The sequence below is a fragment of the Lissotriton vulgaris genome, chromosome 1_1 (genome assembly GCF_964263255.1).
Source record: "Lissotriton vulgaris chromosome 1_1, aLisVul1.2, whole genome shotgun sequence".
Classification (NCBI taxonomy): Eukaryota; Metazoa; Chordata; class Amphibia; order Caudata; family Salamandridae; genus Lissotriton; species Lissotriton vulgaris.
The window spans coordinates 1,129,528,598-1,129,545,241 of NC_141685.1; the positions used below are offsets into that span (position 1 = coordinate 1,129,528,598).

General features: G+C 47.1%; 1 protein-coding gene across 1 annotated transcript in view; it reads left to right on the forward strand.

Moving 5' to 3' along the window:
- The first annotated feature begins 4,071 nt into the window (after positions 1-4,071).
- The window catches only part of LOC147748759 (uncharacterized), a 39,837-nt gene continuing 27,264 nt past the window's right edge, over positions 4,072-16,644 (forward strand). The window contains exon 1 of the mRNA XM_086928418.1: positions 4,072-5,168. Within this exon, the coding sequence (XP_086784544.1) occupies positions 5,007-5,168 (162 nt within the window). The 5' untranslated portion in view covers positions 4,072-5,006. The remainder of the gene's footprint in view (positions 5,169-16,644) is intronic.

Consider the following 16,644-nt stretch of genomic DNA (forward strand, 5'->3'; position numbering starts at 1 on the left):
CCGGCAGGCCTATGATGCGGACGTTGTTCCTCCTCGCTCTCCCTTCCGCATCCTCCGCATGGTCCTCCAGGAATTCCCCTCGGTTGAGGAGGTCTTGGAAATGCTTATCCGTCTGCGCGACCTTGGACGTGACATCGGCCACAGTGGCCTCTAGGGCAGCCGTGCGTTCCAATAGCTTCTTGTGGTCAGCCCTCAGGTGCATGAGGTCAATGGCAACGCTATCAATTTTCGTTTCCAAAGATGTGCGGGTCAGTTGCAATGATTCCTCTAGTCGCTCCATCGCCGCCAGCATCGTGTCTAGTTTGGAGGTGGTCTGGTCGTGATCTGTAGATTTTTCCATCTTCCCCTTCACCTGTGTGCCGCTAGCACCGGCCCTCATCTTGGATCCCCCAGACATGGGCAGCGTGATGTGGTGTGGTGCTCGTGCGCACGTGGGGAGCCCCCCCCAGGTCCTCGAGGGGGGCGCGGGGAAACAGCTCCACTAAGTCAAGTGGGTGGCCACACCGCACACCAAGGAGAGTGTTCACCGCTCGGTAGAAGTAAGGAGGAGGAGTAAGGTATCTTTCCCTCGTGTAGACAGTACCCTCCGGCGTGCCCAGGCAGCAAACCCCTCCCCGCTCTGCAGGTCTGATGTGAGAGCCACAGTCCCCTGGCTGCCGCCAGCAGCCCTGCACATCCAGCCAGTCATCCGGGTGGCCCCGATTACCTCAGTGAGCACCCCAAGGCCAACCAAAACGACTGCGTGCCTCCCCGGCACCTCACACAGCTCCCTCAGCTCCCTCCGGAAGGGGGGTTCTCCAGCGACGAGGCGGTCAGGTCTGGGGCCCCAACAGGGCAGATGACACCGCTCATTTTCCACCTCAGGCCCCGCGTAGATGTCCACCCCGAGGCCAGAGGGGCAGCCAGCCAATGTATATAAAGGAGTCCACGCACCAATGGAGGGTATCTCCAGCTCAGAGCCTGGGAAGCTGGTCACCTCATGATTATTTTGCTGGCGCTCGTCTCACTGTCCAGCACGAAAGCCAATGGGTATGGTCTCCAGCAGGGGGGACCCTTGGTTGCCGCCCACGGGCTCGGCAGGCCCCCCCGCCAGCCAAAGGAGTCAGCCAAGTGCACAGCAACTCCCGCTACAGATCAGGCAGGTGGCAGGGGTCGTAGCCCTCCTCAGGGACGGCCGATCCAGCCGGGCCCCCCATGCAGCACCAGCGTCCGCAGGGGGTAGGGTCCGTGAAGACTTGCCGCAGCTGCCACGCCCCGCCCCGCAGGTCCCACCCGGTCAGGCCTCGCAGGTGTGACCAGCCCCGGCCCCGCGCCGACCTGCGCGCCGACCAGGCGGGCCCACCGAGGGGGTGGTCCGATCTCGCCGTCTCCGGAGCGGTCAGCAGCCCCCACGACACCCCACAAGAGGCAGGGGTCCAGGTATTGTCCCGATGCAGCTCCGCTGATGATTCTCGGGGCAGATCCAGCTCCGCAGCCCGCAGGCCTCGCACCACAAACAGCAGCGGCCGGGCCTCGCGGTCACAGCACGGCCCCAGGCTTGCGCCGAAACCCACGTCGGCCGGGAGAGCCCGCCAGGGGGGTGCTAACTCCACGCCGCCGCAGGACTGGCCAGGGATCTCCGCTCGGCTCCAACCTTGACAGGGGCACGGAGGTCGATAGGTAGGGCCAGATTTTTAGCAATTATCTCGGATAAATGGCCTGTGGTAGTGGAGCTCAGCTCGGAGCTCTACCCGGACACGTCCGCCGCCATTGCGTGCTTAGCCACGCCCCCCCCAAACAACCCTTATGATGACAGGTTTAAAGACAACCTATATAGAAAGCTATTCTAGTGGTAGCTGTGGAGAGCAGCCTTCAGGCTAAGTCTTGAAGGAATGTAAAACAGCTTGTTTTACCAGTCTATAATCTCGTGAATGACCAAATGAAAGGAGAACCACAGCAGGTTATATATATATAAAATATATGTATTTAATCTAAACACATCCATCTAGTCTCTTTATGAGGCTAGAGGCAAAAGTACACACAGTAAACTTATTTAGCACACAGTAAATTAGCACAGTATACATTTAGCCCTAGGGGCGTCACAAACCATGTACTAAGAAAGTGGTTTAAGTACCAATACAGTCATAGAGACAATGCCTAGGGCCTGTAGAACCGCTGGGGCAACCAGGAGTCACCCAAGGTAGTGACGCAGGAGACCCACGGGGACGCGTGCAGTGTCTAAACACAGTCCCGAATCACCATTGACTTCTATAGGGAAAGTTGCAATTAGAATTTTAAAGATTAGGGACACTTAGAAGTGAACTTGGAGCAAACCCCTTGAGAACTAGATAGCTCGAGAGTCAAGACCCACGGGAGCACCGAAGTACTCATGTTATCTCACCCAGGGAAGCCGGGTGCATAGGTGTTTTTTCGTGTCGGGTTCGTCTTAGTTTTCTATGGCAAGCTACGGAAAAGTGCTGCAGGCCGCCAAGTGGAAAGTGTCCAGATGGATCCAAGGGTGGATCGGAGATCTGAAGAACCTGAAAGCAGAGGGGACAGAGTCTGGGTCACTTGCCAGTGACCAGGCAGGCAATAAGAAGATGCCTTTGGAGGGGAGTCAGGGCACGTCTGGAGCAACCAGAGAAGCCCAAGAAACAAAAGAGTTACCTTCGTGGGGACCCACCAGTTGACGGACCAGGGATGGCGAAGGGGCCTCAAGCATAAATACTAGAAGCGGTTCCACTGAACACTCATGGAGTGTCGGCCCACAATCTTTGGTGCAGATGGTGCTCAGGGTTGGACTACGAGTAGCCTAATGCACAACTTCGGGAAAGCTCCGGAAGTAGGTGCACTAGCAAATGTGCACGGTGTCCAGGAGTTCCGGTCCCACGTCTCTCGTGATGGCTACAGGTCTCAGCTTTGCTGTGATCTCGTGTGGCCTCAGAGATGTCTGTAAGTCCGTGTCCTGTGTCGTAAATCCTTCAAGATCCAGCGGGAGCCTTGAAAATGCAGACCGGCAAGATGCTTCTTTGGTGCCTGATTGAACAGGGGAGTCACTCCTTGACCCCAAGGGAGATCCTTCCGTCTTCTAATCGAAATAGAATGTCGAAGTTACAGGATATATGTTGCAGAGTTTCCTCCAGGATTATCTAAACACCTAATGACTGGGTTCCTATACTTATACTAAGTTTAGGGGTTGTACTTACTCTAGGGTGCCACCTATGGGAGGACCCAGGGTGGGGGTGGTAACACCCCTTCCCCTTTGTCCCGTTTTGTGCCAGAGCAGGGGCTGAGTGCCCCTGCAACCCGTTAGAACTGGGGCATGCACAGGGACACCAAGTGTGCCCCCAGCACTGTCTGAAAAGCATTCACTGAGTGCACCAGCCCAGCCCGAATACACTAAAGTCTGTCTGGGGAGGTGGTTATACATCCCTGTGATAGGAAACCTATTGTCCAGGCCTCCCCCTGGGGAGGCATAGGATTCTGATGCATTCCTATCTTAACAAAACGTTGTAAATCTGGAAATGTGTGAGGTTCGATGGATGTTGGGTGAGAACACCGTAAGCAACACCATTCAGAGTAATGCGTGAATGGGGCCCATATTTACAAGGCCATGAAAAGTCATTCAGGGTGACTTTACATGGCCTTGTAAATATGAGCAGGCCCATAGCGCTGCCAGTGCATCAAAAAAGGGCCACATCTGTTACGTAATCGCCTTGTTAAACAGGCTCATAGTGTGTAGCCTGTGTTGATTCACATTTGTAGATAGGGATTGAATTTTAATGTAATCAGATCAACTAAATTCTGATTAACGAAATCTGCTTTAATCGTAACCATATGCTGGAGTGTAATGAAAAATAGATGGTTGTTTTGAAACTTTGTACAAGCTGCTACTGACCTTTTTTCTGTTTCATAGAGTTTTAAACAGTGCGGAGACACCAGCATTGAAAACCTTGTGACTGATTCCCCTAATGTGAGGGTTGGGATTGCGTACACTACCTTACCAAAACAGAAGTCCAAAACTAAGGTACAGAAAGCACTTGGTATTAGTAACAGCCTATGTGTATCTAAATCGTGTTTTTTCACAGGTGTGGGCTTGCAGGAGAATATCCATCAGGCAGGAGCCTATTTGTGTGAAGGACTGTCCTACAACTATAGACCCGGGGTCTCTTGAGTGTGGAGTACCATGAATATCAGAATTTCCATGAGTTTGGTGTGCCCACGGGCAATAACTTGGGTGCCATGCACGTGTGATATTTTGAAATCAAATGAAAATGAAATGGTGGTTAAGAGCACCTGATTTTTCATAATAAGTTTGACCCTGGAGCTGTATGAAAATATAACATAAAAGTAACTTTTTAATATTTATGCATATTTCTATTCACAGTTTTATCAGTGGGTGCCAGATTTCCTTCATCCTGATCGGCTGACGAGGTGTACAGCTGTATATGATGTTTGTCAGAATTTCGGCAATTTGTTTCTCAAAAACAGGGTTATTCCCCACAATTTGTCTCACACACGAACATGTCCCTTCCAAGGCTTTACCCATATCTGTATTCTGTGGATTTTTTCATTGATTTGAGCAAAGATCCAGGCACTAGTCACCATGCCATTCTTTGATGGAGCGGAGCTGGCTGACAACCAGGAACTCCTGCCAACTCTGGACATGTCGGAAAACTAGAGCTCCAGAGTCATCCAATAGGATATGGCTTGAATGATACCCATCAAACTGTAATACCAAAAATCCTTTCCAATCTCCAAAATATATGCAACAAAAATCACAATTTCTTCAATTCTCTGTCACAAAAAAAACTCCAGACCTAAAGGCGAATAACAGATGTCTAACCATTCCACGGTCCCACACTTCTGATAAAAATCATACCCCACATGTGTGGGGTATGGTTTCAATCTGCCTTCACTATGTAAGGACCAGATTGACACTACATTGACCTAACAAACTCACATATTTGGTCTAATGCTGTCCCATATGAAAGGCCCACCCTTACATGTGAACTACTGCTAGAACTATGGGAATGCTAACTGGTCGGACTTGTATTGACCTTTTTTCTGTTTTACAGGATGTCAAACAGAGGGCTGATTCGAGAGGCAAAAACATGCTGACTGATTACCCGATTGTGAGAGTTGGGAGTGCATTCACTGCCTTACCTAAACCGAAGCCAAAAACTAAGGTACACAAACTACTAGTAATTAGGTACAAGTTATGTTTATCAACATTTGTAAATTAGAAGGATGGTAGTCCTTCAGCTCCTTCAACTACTACACCCTAACAAATGGAGCACTATTCGTCAAACTCACATTCAGGCCCTTTGGTAAAGTTCATTCCGGTCACTTCTGGAATCCGCAGGTCCCCAGAGCTGGCCTCTAGGTACCAGGTGTCTCGCCACCCAGGGTTTGTGCAGCTACTAGTATTCAGTGGTCAGCTGGGCCTTTTTGAAGTTGATGATCCTTCTGATTTTGTATCACTGAAACATTCTAATAGGAGGGCAACAGCCTGTTCCTTGTAGAGCAGTTTCAGTCTCTAGGTACCAGGAAAAAGTCAGGAGGCTGCTTTCTTCAAGGAAGGCCTTCTCCAGTTGTGAATGTTGCCAAGGCAAGGCATATTCAGAGGAGGTAATGGTGAGGTGCTAGTCTTACCCATGTGCACTAGACAGTGCTTAGAGAATGCTCCCTACCAAATCACATCTACTCTCTTACCCTATGCCAAACTCCTTTTGTAGTCCTTCCCATTGGAATTACTGTAGTACTTTCTGGAGCCCAAAATTTAACACAACTGAGCCCTGCTTCTACCAGGAAGGTCTTTGGCTCTCTCTACCATCACTTGCCTGGTTAGATGGAATCTCCTCCCCTTTGTCAGGATCAAACCCGCTTCTCCCACCCGCTAGGCTTGGTACCAAAAGGTCTAGGAGGGTCATGAAAGGGGAGCATTCTGACTTGTCAGAATTAAAGCTGCCCTTTGATGTGCCAAAGCTACATGGTTTCTTCCGGATGGTTAATCCCTGCTGAGAGGCCTGTTTTTGACAACACACCTGCCAAGAAGCTAGGCAATTGTCATTTGGAGGGTAGGGTCAATAACTCCAGCCGAGAATGTGCATTGGCCTCTCGAGGTGAGTTGAGTGGCAGAACTGGTTCTAAGCTACTCCTCTTTTTGCCATTTCTTTATTGAGTTTTAAGCACAAAAACAAGAAATAACACGTGGGGTGTTGTCCGCCGAAACAACATATACTGTGGAGTCTCAGCAGTATTGCAGTGGCATGTCTGTAACATGATAATCACCACTGCGCAAACTTGAATCCATTACCAGGTGGGTAAGTCCACTTGCTGAGCACACACATTGCTCAAGTCTTGTACTAGCTTAAATATAAACATGAAGGTCTTATCCGAAGTTGCCATCTTATTTGCTAAAACAGGTCATACGCAGGGTACTCTACAGCATAAATCTTCACCTTATTCTTGCTGGGGTATGCTAGGTGTATGACTGCAAGTGATGGGGCCCTATACCACAGGATGTCTGGGATGACCACTGTTATGTATGTACATAACCTGCTGAATGGGGCATGCCCATGGGGTGCACTCAAGGGGGTGATGATCTTCAACTGGATAGTGTAACATAGGAAGTGTGTCAGAGAGTGTGGGCAATGTCCTAGTGCAAGTATCCTATTGTGATTTTATGGGCACGCAGGGTCAAGGAGGACACATGTCGGTCTTTGCTTCCAGATTCAAATGTAAATATCCCATAATGTTATCCCCTGTCCCTCGCCTCCATAAATTCAAGACTTTATCATGATTTCTGTCTCTGCCTTTGCTCAGCTAAGTAAAGCCTTGAGCCAGCTCTTTGTACCAAGAGCTGCACAGGGCATCCAAGAAATCACAATTTATCTTTTAAACAACACAAAGGACAGGTCGAGGAATTTATGGAAGAATTAATCCCCTTTCACTTTAGTTCTAATGCCTAGCATGTATGTTTTTGGTGTAACCAATACTATGCGCTCTAGTAGGGTCAAGAAGGTTCCCCCTATATTAGTCTGAGCACATTGTACTACCGGACAGTCCCACACCATATGGAAATATCTCACAAATGGCGAGTTGCCCCTTGTGCAGAGCACCAAGGCCTTTGTAAACATGTGTTTGATATGTTGTGGTGTAAAGATACGCTTGGTGCAGGTAATTAAATTGTGTGTAGCGGAACCTTGGGTTTCATGACACCTCCTTAACCTATTGTGATGCGCACTCACATTGCTAGTCAGTGAGATCGGTAGGCGTGTCTGTTGCCCAGCGCTCCCCAACCCCAGTGTCCATTTTGTGATGTTGCACTAGTGGGGCAGTGAACAATGCATTAATGATCTTCCATGTTCTGCTGTGGGATACGTGTGCCATGGTCCCATTGCTCCTGGAAAGTATGCAGCGTTCCCTCCACATAGAAGTGAGGCAGCTTAGTTCCATGGTGTCACATTGTGGCACTTTGTGACTGTCTGTTGGTGTGGTAGGGGCCATATGGGGGTCAGAGGCGAGTATGAGAGGGTTGATCTGGCCCTACCTACGTATTTGTGCCAGCGGATGCGGGCCATCCTCCTTTGGTGAGTCTAAGTGGCCAGTAGTGCCCTGGATCTCAATAGACTTGTGTATATATATGTTCCCCCTTAAGTATGTGAGGTGAGGTCTTGGTTTCCTGTATCAGTGGTAGTATCCTTTCAAATCGCTCAGAATGTTTTACAAGTATGGCTTTGCGATGGCTCAGGGGACCCCCCCTTGCATTACTGTGTAGTTTAGTGCTCCAAACTGTCTTCGGAGGGTGGAACTAGGTCAGCTTAGGTTTGACCATTATGTCTAGCTTTGGGAGGGCTGTATGCATCAGGCTCGACAGTCTACCCTGAAAGATGATCTCCGGATTAAATTATTTTGCATGGGGGAGAAGATCTTTGTTTAATCCAATTCCCAGGTGTCTGGGCCGGATGCTGGTCTCTGGTATGGTGGCAGGTCAAGTCAGGTTCTAACTGCTCCCATACAGTCACAGGCTTGGCTGCCTTGATTTAGGAGCTCCGCGGAAAAGATCCTGGTTGCAGCTGTTCTGAGTGGTGGGCCGTGCTATCTCTGGGGCAACGGGCTAAGTGTTGGCTTTCTTGCACTGTTTGGGTGTCATGCAGTGTTAGAAAATGGGTTACTGGTTGAGCAGCAAGCCTGGTCAAGCAGCAGCCACAGTCCTTGTCAGGGAAAGGCATATGCATAGGCAACCACCCAATTAGTCTGTGTTTAATCCTCTAGTAGATGGGCACAGAGCAGTCAGGCTTAACATGATGGCAGTGTGTAAAGTATTTGTGCAACACTTCAAACAGTAAGGCAATGAAAAAAACACAAAAAGTTCCCACACCAGGTTAGAAAAATAGAGCTCAGTTTAATAAATAATCAAGACCAAAATGACAAGCATCCAATTAGTAGAACTGGAGTCTATTCAATTTTTTAAGTTTTAGGTCAAAATAGCACCAACCAGCGCAAAGAGCCAATTGTGCGTATCTGGTCACGCCAGACCAGGACAAAGTCACAAGTTCAGGCCATCTGCGATGACACGTGGGATGGCTACAGGGATCCAGTTAGGTTTACTGACAGAGTACCTGAAATCCAGGTTACAGAGCATTGTGCGGATCCAAGTCAAAGATGCATGGCGCAGCCGAAGCGATGTGTAAATTCCAAGAAGCGTCGAGGCTGGTGTGCGAATTTCTGTATTGTTTTGGATGTGCTACGAGGCTGCTCATGGATGCACTTTAGGTGCACTTCTGAGGGTCCAGGTCTGGGGTGGCACCACTTGGTAGGATAGACTCATAGATGAGTCCAGGTGCAGAGGGAACGTTGTTGGAAGCCTGTTATGTCCATGAGGATTTAGATCAGGAGGACAGCCATCTAGCCAATGGAGTCACTCTGGCTTCTGAGCTCAAGAGATGCAGATCCAGTCCAACTCAGCCAGGCAAGAAGGCAGCACAGCAGGGCATTAGTTCTTTCAAAGCGGCAGTACAGCAGAGTGGCAGTCCTTCAGCAGCACAGCAGTCTTTCTTCCTGGCAGAGTATCCACAGGGCCGAGGCAAAAGCAGTAGAAGAAGACAAGGAACCAGGGCAACACAGCCAGACCAAATATACTAGGAGAGACCACATATACAGTGGAACCCTGCGAGTGAACAACAAGTGAAGAGGAGCAATGTCCAAGGATCCACCGCCCTGGATGAGTCATACATCATAATAGTCAATCTTAGCCTTGAGACCTTGACCCCTCTTAAGACTATAGCCATAGTGATCATGAACAGCACAGATTACCATCAGAAACGTCTCCGCCAACTGAGTGATCATGGGTAGTATCAACATTTACAAAATGACCCAACTCAGAGACTGAAGAAAACCATCAAGACTCCGATAGAGAGAGGATATGAAGCAGGCTGGATCACTAGGAGTGAATCTGAGTTCTTACAACCCACTCATCCCAAGGTTCCATATTTCAACATACTCCCAAAGATTCAGAAATCAACTAGACCACCAATAGTATCGCGATCGGCTCTAACCCTGGGCGTAGTTTGCGTAGTAATGCTACGCGTAACTACGCAAAGTGCACTTCGCACGCTACGCGTAGGTATGCGAACTGCGTAGTGCAGGATGTTTGTCTGCACTATTGCACAGTGCAAGCGGTCGTTTTCTGCCGCTCGAGAAGATTTCTACTCGAGCTGCAGCTTTCTCAACGTGGACTGGTAGTTTCTCATCACGAGCGGTCTCGAGCATACGCGACCACTCGCAATGAGAAACCTGACCTCCCTGCGTTGAGAATCTTGCCAAGAGGTTTATTTTCCACGCTTGTGATTGCCAACTTGATGTTGCTGATGGCGAACTAAGAAAAAGTCTAGCCGGGATGTCATTTTGCTCGCTCGAGGTCGTCAACTTGACGTTGAAGACCGCGAACAAGCAAAAAATGACCACTACGCGTGTTAGCACTGTGCTACTTGCAATTCGCTTAGTGCAAAGTAGCGCAAACTTCGCAAACTACGGGAGCGCAGCGTAGTACTTCGCCCAGGGTTAATTGGCTCCCTTTTCGAGCCCCTATCACATTTCGTGGATTGGTTCCTGCGACCTTGTGTGTCAGAAATGCCATCCTACCTCCAGGATACAAACATGTTCTGAACACATTGACAGGCATTACGTTCGATCCAACTAAACATTTACTTGTCTCCTACGATGTAGAGACTCTATACACGAATATCCCGCAAGGTGACACACTGAGGACCACTGCATATCTTCTTAGCTCTAGAACACGAGAAGACATGACACCTACCTTATTCATATTGGAGTGTGCAACAATAGCAATGAAAGATACTTTTTTTCAGTACAAAGAATATCTGTATTGGCAGACTAATGGTACTTCAATGGGGAGTATTTGTGCCCCGAGCATAACAATTTTGAAACATCTTGCATCTACCCTCCATCCAATCCATACACAGAGAACCCGAAAATTTGGAAGAGGTATATAGATGACATCTTGGTGATCTGGGAAGGTGACACAGAGACACTGCATGCTTTCTCAGGGTGGGTGAACACCAGGAACACCAATCTCAGATTTATCTGCGAACACAGCAAAGACTCCCTACCATTCCTGGATCTCTTGCTATACCCCAAAGACGGTGGTATTCATTCAGAACTCTACAACAAGCCCATGGATAGGAACTCCCTTCTGAGCTACAATAGCTTTCACTCTTTTGCATTAAGGGATAATCTGCCAGTAGGGCAATTTCTGAGACTAAGGAGAAACTGCACCGAAATGTGAAAAACTCAAAGAACATACGACTACACTTGGTACTATCCTATCCCGGTGAGCATACCCAGAAAAATGAATCAACCGAGGAGCTAAGCGTGCCAGAAATAATAATAGAGAGGCCCTCCTAGGTAGGCACATCAAACAACGTGATGACAGGTTAGTCTGTGTAGGGACCTACAGTCACTTGACCAACACAGTGAAGAGGATTGTGACAAGAAACTGGCCTGTACTAAATACATGAATAGACCACTCTTTGTACTCAAACACAGTAGGAACATCAAAGATATGGTAGTCCACACCAGACCACGTACCAAACAACCACAGTTAGTACAGAACACACTGTGGTCCCTACCACCGGTAAGGGGACACTTTCTATGTGGGTCATGCTCAGCATACCCATACACTATAACAACTACACAGATTGATTTAGGCTTACGGACACTATGGTAACTTCCCAGACATACAAATTGCAACACAGAGGGGGTAATATACTTATTGAGATGCCCATGCAGATTAAATTACATTGGGATGACTACTCGCAAGGTCCGCACAAGGATCATTGAGCATCACAGCTCTTTGCGGTGTAAGAGAAACAATACAAAACTGACTAGACATTTTTTGCAGCATGCCCACTCTAAGAACGATATCACATGGCTGGTATTTGACAAGCCCAACTATGCAACCAGTATAGGTACTTTAGAGTCAGTTCTCTTTCATAGTGAACAACGCTGGGTCTATAGGCTCGAAAGCGACAAGCAATGGTTAAGTGATGATATATACCCTGGACAAGCCTGGAAAGTTGACAGACCAGTTTGCCTCCCAGCATGATGCCAAGAAGTCAGTTGATGGTATTTTCCATAGGGTTCTTAGACAAAGTAGATCTGGGCTATGCTCCCCTGGACGCCAATATGCGTGCCCATTCCTAGTATTTGACTCGTGAAGGCCACAACACTAGGACATGAGCGAGTGCCTCTGTCTTTACACAGCTTCAACCTATATATTTTAATTGTAGACCATGGAACTGCCAACGAGGGATGCTCACAAGGGCTATAAGGCTACCTATGATCACCTGACTTTGTCCTAGGACATACCTGATAGCATTGAGTCACACTGCCCGATTAGTCATGTGTAAGGATACAATGCCTTTCTCCTGTCCTTTGCAACATTTTACTGTTGGAAGTTGTTATTTTTTCAGTTTATACCTTTTGGGACACAGCCATTGATTTTACTCTGCGCTTTGTCCACTGTGAGCCCGCCACCTCTCCTTCACACCACAGGCACTGACTGGTTTAATTACATCATACCCCCCCCCCCCTCCCCCGGAGTGCTAATCCCAAGCATCCTTGGACGCAGTACGTTCCATGTCGAAGCTTGGCACGCAAACTACTTACTGAGTATGGGCCCATCTCCCGGCTTCATATTGACAATAGGTGCTCACAGGGCTAAACCTCGCCGGACACCGGGAAGACTGAGGCACCTAACTTTAGGTAAGTTCCACTTGTGGGATTCCACTTTTCCATATGCAAGAAACCTGCCATACCACCATTTACCAGGAAATGCGATAGTCTCACAATCTGACATCCTTCTCACTGTAGATACCTTCATGAGAGGGGTGGCTGCCAGTAAGTGTGCTCCACTTATTAAAGATACAGGTTTACTATATCTAAGGGTCACTGCACTTAAAACCTATAAGTCACCCCTATAGCAGGACTTTACAATCCTGAAGGCAGGGTGCTTGGTTCTAAGTAAGAGGGTGCCCCTGCATAAGCAGGACACCACTGCAGCCTATGGAGTCTATTCTCCGGGGTTGTCAGTGAAGCAGTCATTGACGAATTTAGAGGGGAATTATGCGACTGCATGATAACCATCTCTAAAATGGCTGCCACAAACCGTATTGTGTTTGGTGTCAAACATGTTGGAATCATATTCTCACACTGGTAATCGGTGTGGGAGGCATGATTCCACCCATCGGTAGAGCAATCTGTGAAGCTCTCAGTGTTCCTGCTACTAGCCTTCTAGTCCCGCACAGCACAAAATGGATGCTGCCGACCTGAGACACATTCCTGCCCTCCTGCTGCTGTGCCAAGCTCTAGAAGGGGAAGGCGGAACAATAGGCATCCTATCACAGGGAGGTGTGACAAACTCCTAGACAGGATATACAGCCCGATTCATCAAGCTAAATTGCGCTTGCAAAGGGCCAGATTCTGAGAATCTGGCCCTTTGCGAGTGCAATTTTTGCATTTGGGATTCATCATCCCAAATGCAAAAATCGCTATTTGCGAAATTGCATATTTGCGAGGAATTGGATTTAAGGAATCTCTATTAGAGATTCCTTAAATGCAATTCATTAACCAATTTGAAATTGCGAATTCGCAATATTTGGTCGCTATTTACCACGAAGTCTGACTTTGTGGTAAATAGCGAAAAAATAGAAAAAAGCACTTTAGTGCATTTTTCTTTGTTGCATGTTACACACACATATGTCCTTTGAACATGTGTGTGCGCAACACCTGTGTAAATTTGCATTTCAGGGGTGCTACAGGGTGTCCTTTGGACACCCCTGGCACCCTTGAAATCGCTATCCTATTTGCGATTAGCTAATTGCTAATCGCAAATAAGGAATACTCCCCATTCATTCCTATGGGCCTTTAGGTCCATAGGAATGAATGGGGAGTTATTCCTTATTTGCGATTAGCAATTTGCTAATCGCAAATAAGGAAGATGTAGGAATCGCAATATTTTTTGCGATTCCTACATGAATCCCGTTTTGCAAGTCCTTAATAGCGATTCCTTATGAATCGCTATTAAAGACTCGCAAAACGGGTCTTTGATGAATCTAGCCGTTTGTGTATTAGGGCTGGGTGGGTGAGCTTCCCAGTGACTGAAAGTCTGCACAAGGGGCACATTTGGTGTACCTGTGTATAGTCCAGTTCAACAAGCTGTTGGCTCCCGCTCTGGCGCGAAAATGGACAAAGGACATGGGTGTAACCTTCCCCTGTCCAGACCCTCCCCTGAATCTTCCCATCCCTTGTCTTAGGGTACTTAAGGGCTTACCTGGCTGTATGACCAATGATTCATTGTGGACAAAATTCAGACCTGAGACCACTGCGTTTCAACCGTCTGGGCACTCTGGACTTTTCTAGACTTCGTTTGTGCCTGACTCTGTCTCCCTCTCAGCCTGCTGCATCTTCTGTGCCTGTGCAACATACAGGATCTGTGCCGGACCTGTGGAGAATCAAAGACAACTGAAGATAATACCCTTGGATTAAAGGAGTCATTCCTCTGCATTCGCAGGCACCTCAACACTGCTGACCAGTCTGCCAATTCTGAGCTCCTATGGACTCTGAAGGTTCCAGCACCACAGGAGGTGGGTTTCTATGTCCCTCGAGGCTCGATCTGCCCTCTCACCAAGGTTGAGGCTAGTATCTCTTGTTGGGGCTGCAATACCTGAACCCCTGTGCATCACATGTATTTGCAAGTGCATGAGCTTGTTGGCAATTCCTTGACAAGTGAATTGGGCTCTGAGTGGCCCCACCTCTGGCGACTTTCTATACAAAGATTTTTATCCATCTTGCACCAAGTGTTCTGTGGCTTGCTGTTTTGTGAAACTGCAAATTCTATGTCTCCTAGACCATGCTGGTCCGAACCGTACGCTTTCTTGACTTCCTGTGTAGGTTGTTGTTGCCAAGGCTTGTTGGTGCTCCTGCTGGACACCTATCCCTCAGCACCCGCCATGCTTCGTGGGACCGCTTGCATCCAGCTCCTGGTTGTCCTCAATGTCGCCTGGTCCCCGCAGCCGCGGTGTCAAGAGCACCATCTAACTATCCTGAAGCACCCAACATCAGTGGGCATACGTATCCTGAGCCCCTGGTCACTTCTAAGTGACCCAGACTATGTCCACTCTGCTTACAGGTACTCTTCATCTAGAATCCACATTTGGATTCCACCGGACATTCTTCTCCCTTTCAGCAGTGGCACTTTCTCGAAGTCCTCCACTGAGTTTGGCGGTGGTTTCCGGAGGTCACTTCGTCCCTATGCACCCGGCTTCCCTGGGATAGTTAACTTGGGTTCTTCAGTATGCACGGGTGGGGTGGATCTCCCACCTTCTGTCTTCCATGGGATTTCTTACAAGCCCACTGGGAAGGGTCCCTTATCATTAAAACTCCAACCGCGACTTGCACATAGACTTGTACCGAGCACGCGGTCGTGTTCCCACACAGCACATGGACTCCGTGGGTAGTTCCTTGGGCTCCCAGCAATTCTATGTCTTCTCAACATTGTCCTGACTCGAGTCGTGGTTCTTATTCCACTTTCTTAGTATATGGTTTGGTCCCCCTCTGGGGCCCACTGTTTATTAGTGCTATTTACATTGATTTCTTTGCAATAGTATTGTGTGCTTTGTGTATATCTCCGTGTAGGAGATACTGGAACGTACTAGAGAGTATTATATAATAAATACATGTTTTTATAAATACTTTGTGTGGTTCTCTTTTGTTTAATATACACTATATAATTGTATTCTGGTAAAACAAGCTGCTTTTCACTCTTTCAAGTCTGAAGGCTGCTCTCCACAGCTACCACATGGATAACTTTCTAAGGTTGTTTGAGACCTCTTAAATCACCATAAGGGTCGTCTGGAATGGTGCAAGGTGTCCACTTTAATAAGTGGACATCATATACCGGGCCAACTTCTCACATGAATCCTTAGCTGGAAAATTGTTGAGAGTCTACCACCAGAATTAACTTAGGGTAAATTAGGTAAATATTGCAGGGATAATTATAATTAGGGCTCACTGTTTTCCGTTTTTACGGATTTTTACAGATAAATACAGACAGAAAACAATGTGGTTTCTGTCTGCATTTATTTTTTAAAGTGGATAAATGCAGTAAATTGTGCTCTTTTTAAGTGACTCTCTGTGCTGTCTTGCCTGAATTAAGGGACAGCAGCTGACCAGGTGCACAGCATGATAAATAAAAAACAGGATGAAATGTCTTTAAATAACGCCATATGTCAACATACATTTATAGTATATGCTAGTATTGGATGCATTGTTATGTAATATTTGACAGCTTAAATAGTTAAAACACGACAGACATCACAGTATAAGTGTGTGTCTATCAGTTATACAAATATGGAAATGTAGTTTTTCAACTTCATTTATACGCAAAACACAAAATAAATTTGGATAAATGCGGATAAAATGGGCAAAAAATAAATATGGATAAATACAGACGGTAATGTTAAAAAAATAAATACCATCAAACCAGGATCCTTCATTATAATTAAAAATCCTTCTACAACTCAAAACTTGGAAATGCAGGATATACAGCTCAACAAATCTAAGAATTTCCCTTTACTTTACTCTCCTTCTTCCTAATTTGTCTCCTATGAAAATCTATTTACAAACTTTTTGAAAAATAGAACATAAACTCTGTTGCACAATGGTGACTCATGTCAAGATCTCTCCATTACTGAAAAATGTGGATTCTATTTCCACATTGTGTATTACATTTATTAATAAAAAGTAATGAATATTAGTAGATGTTTAAAGACTTGTATGTGGAACATGACTGCAACATCTGACAATTAGCTCAGTGACACACCACTGCAATCAAATTCAACTGGAATAATCCATTTTCCGCAAATATATTCAAGAAATATACATTTTTGTGTCCCTTATAGTAATTCAATATGCATTTCAAGACTTACAAATTAAGAGTTAAAATGAGTTTAAATTAAGGTTAAATGGGGCATGGCCAAGATGGCGGATGGCTGAGATGCGCTTTCGTCCCTCTCCGATCCTCACTGGAAAGCCCCGCTGACAATAGCCTGGAGCAGGTGGACGCCACTCCCCAGTGGT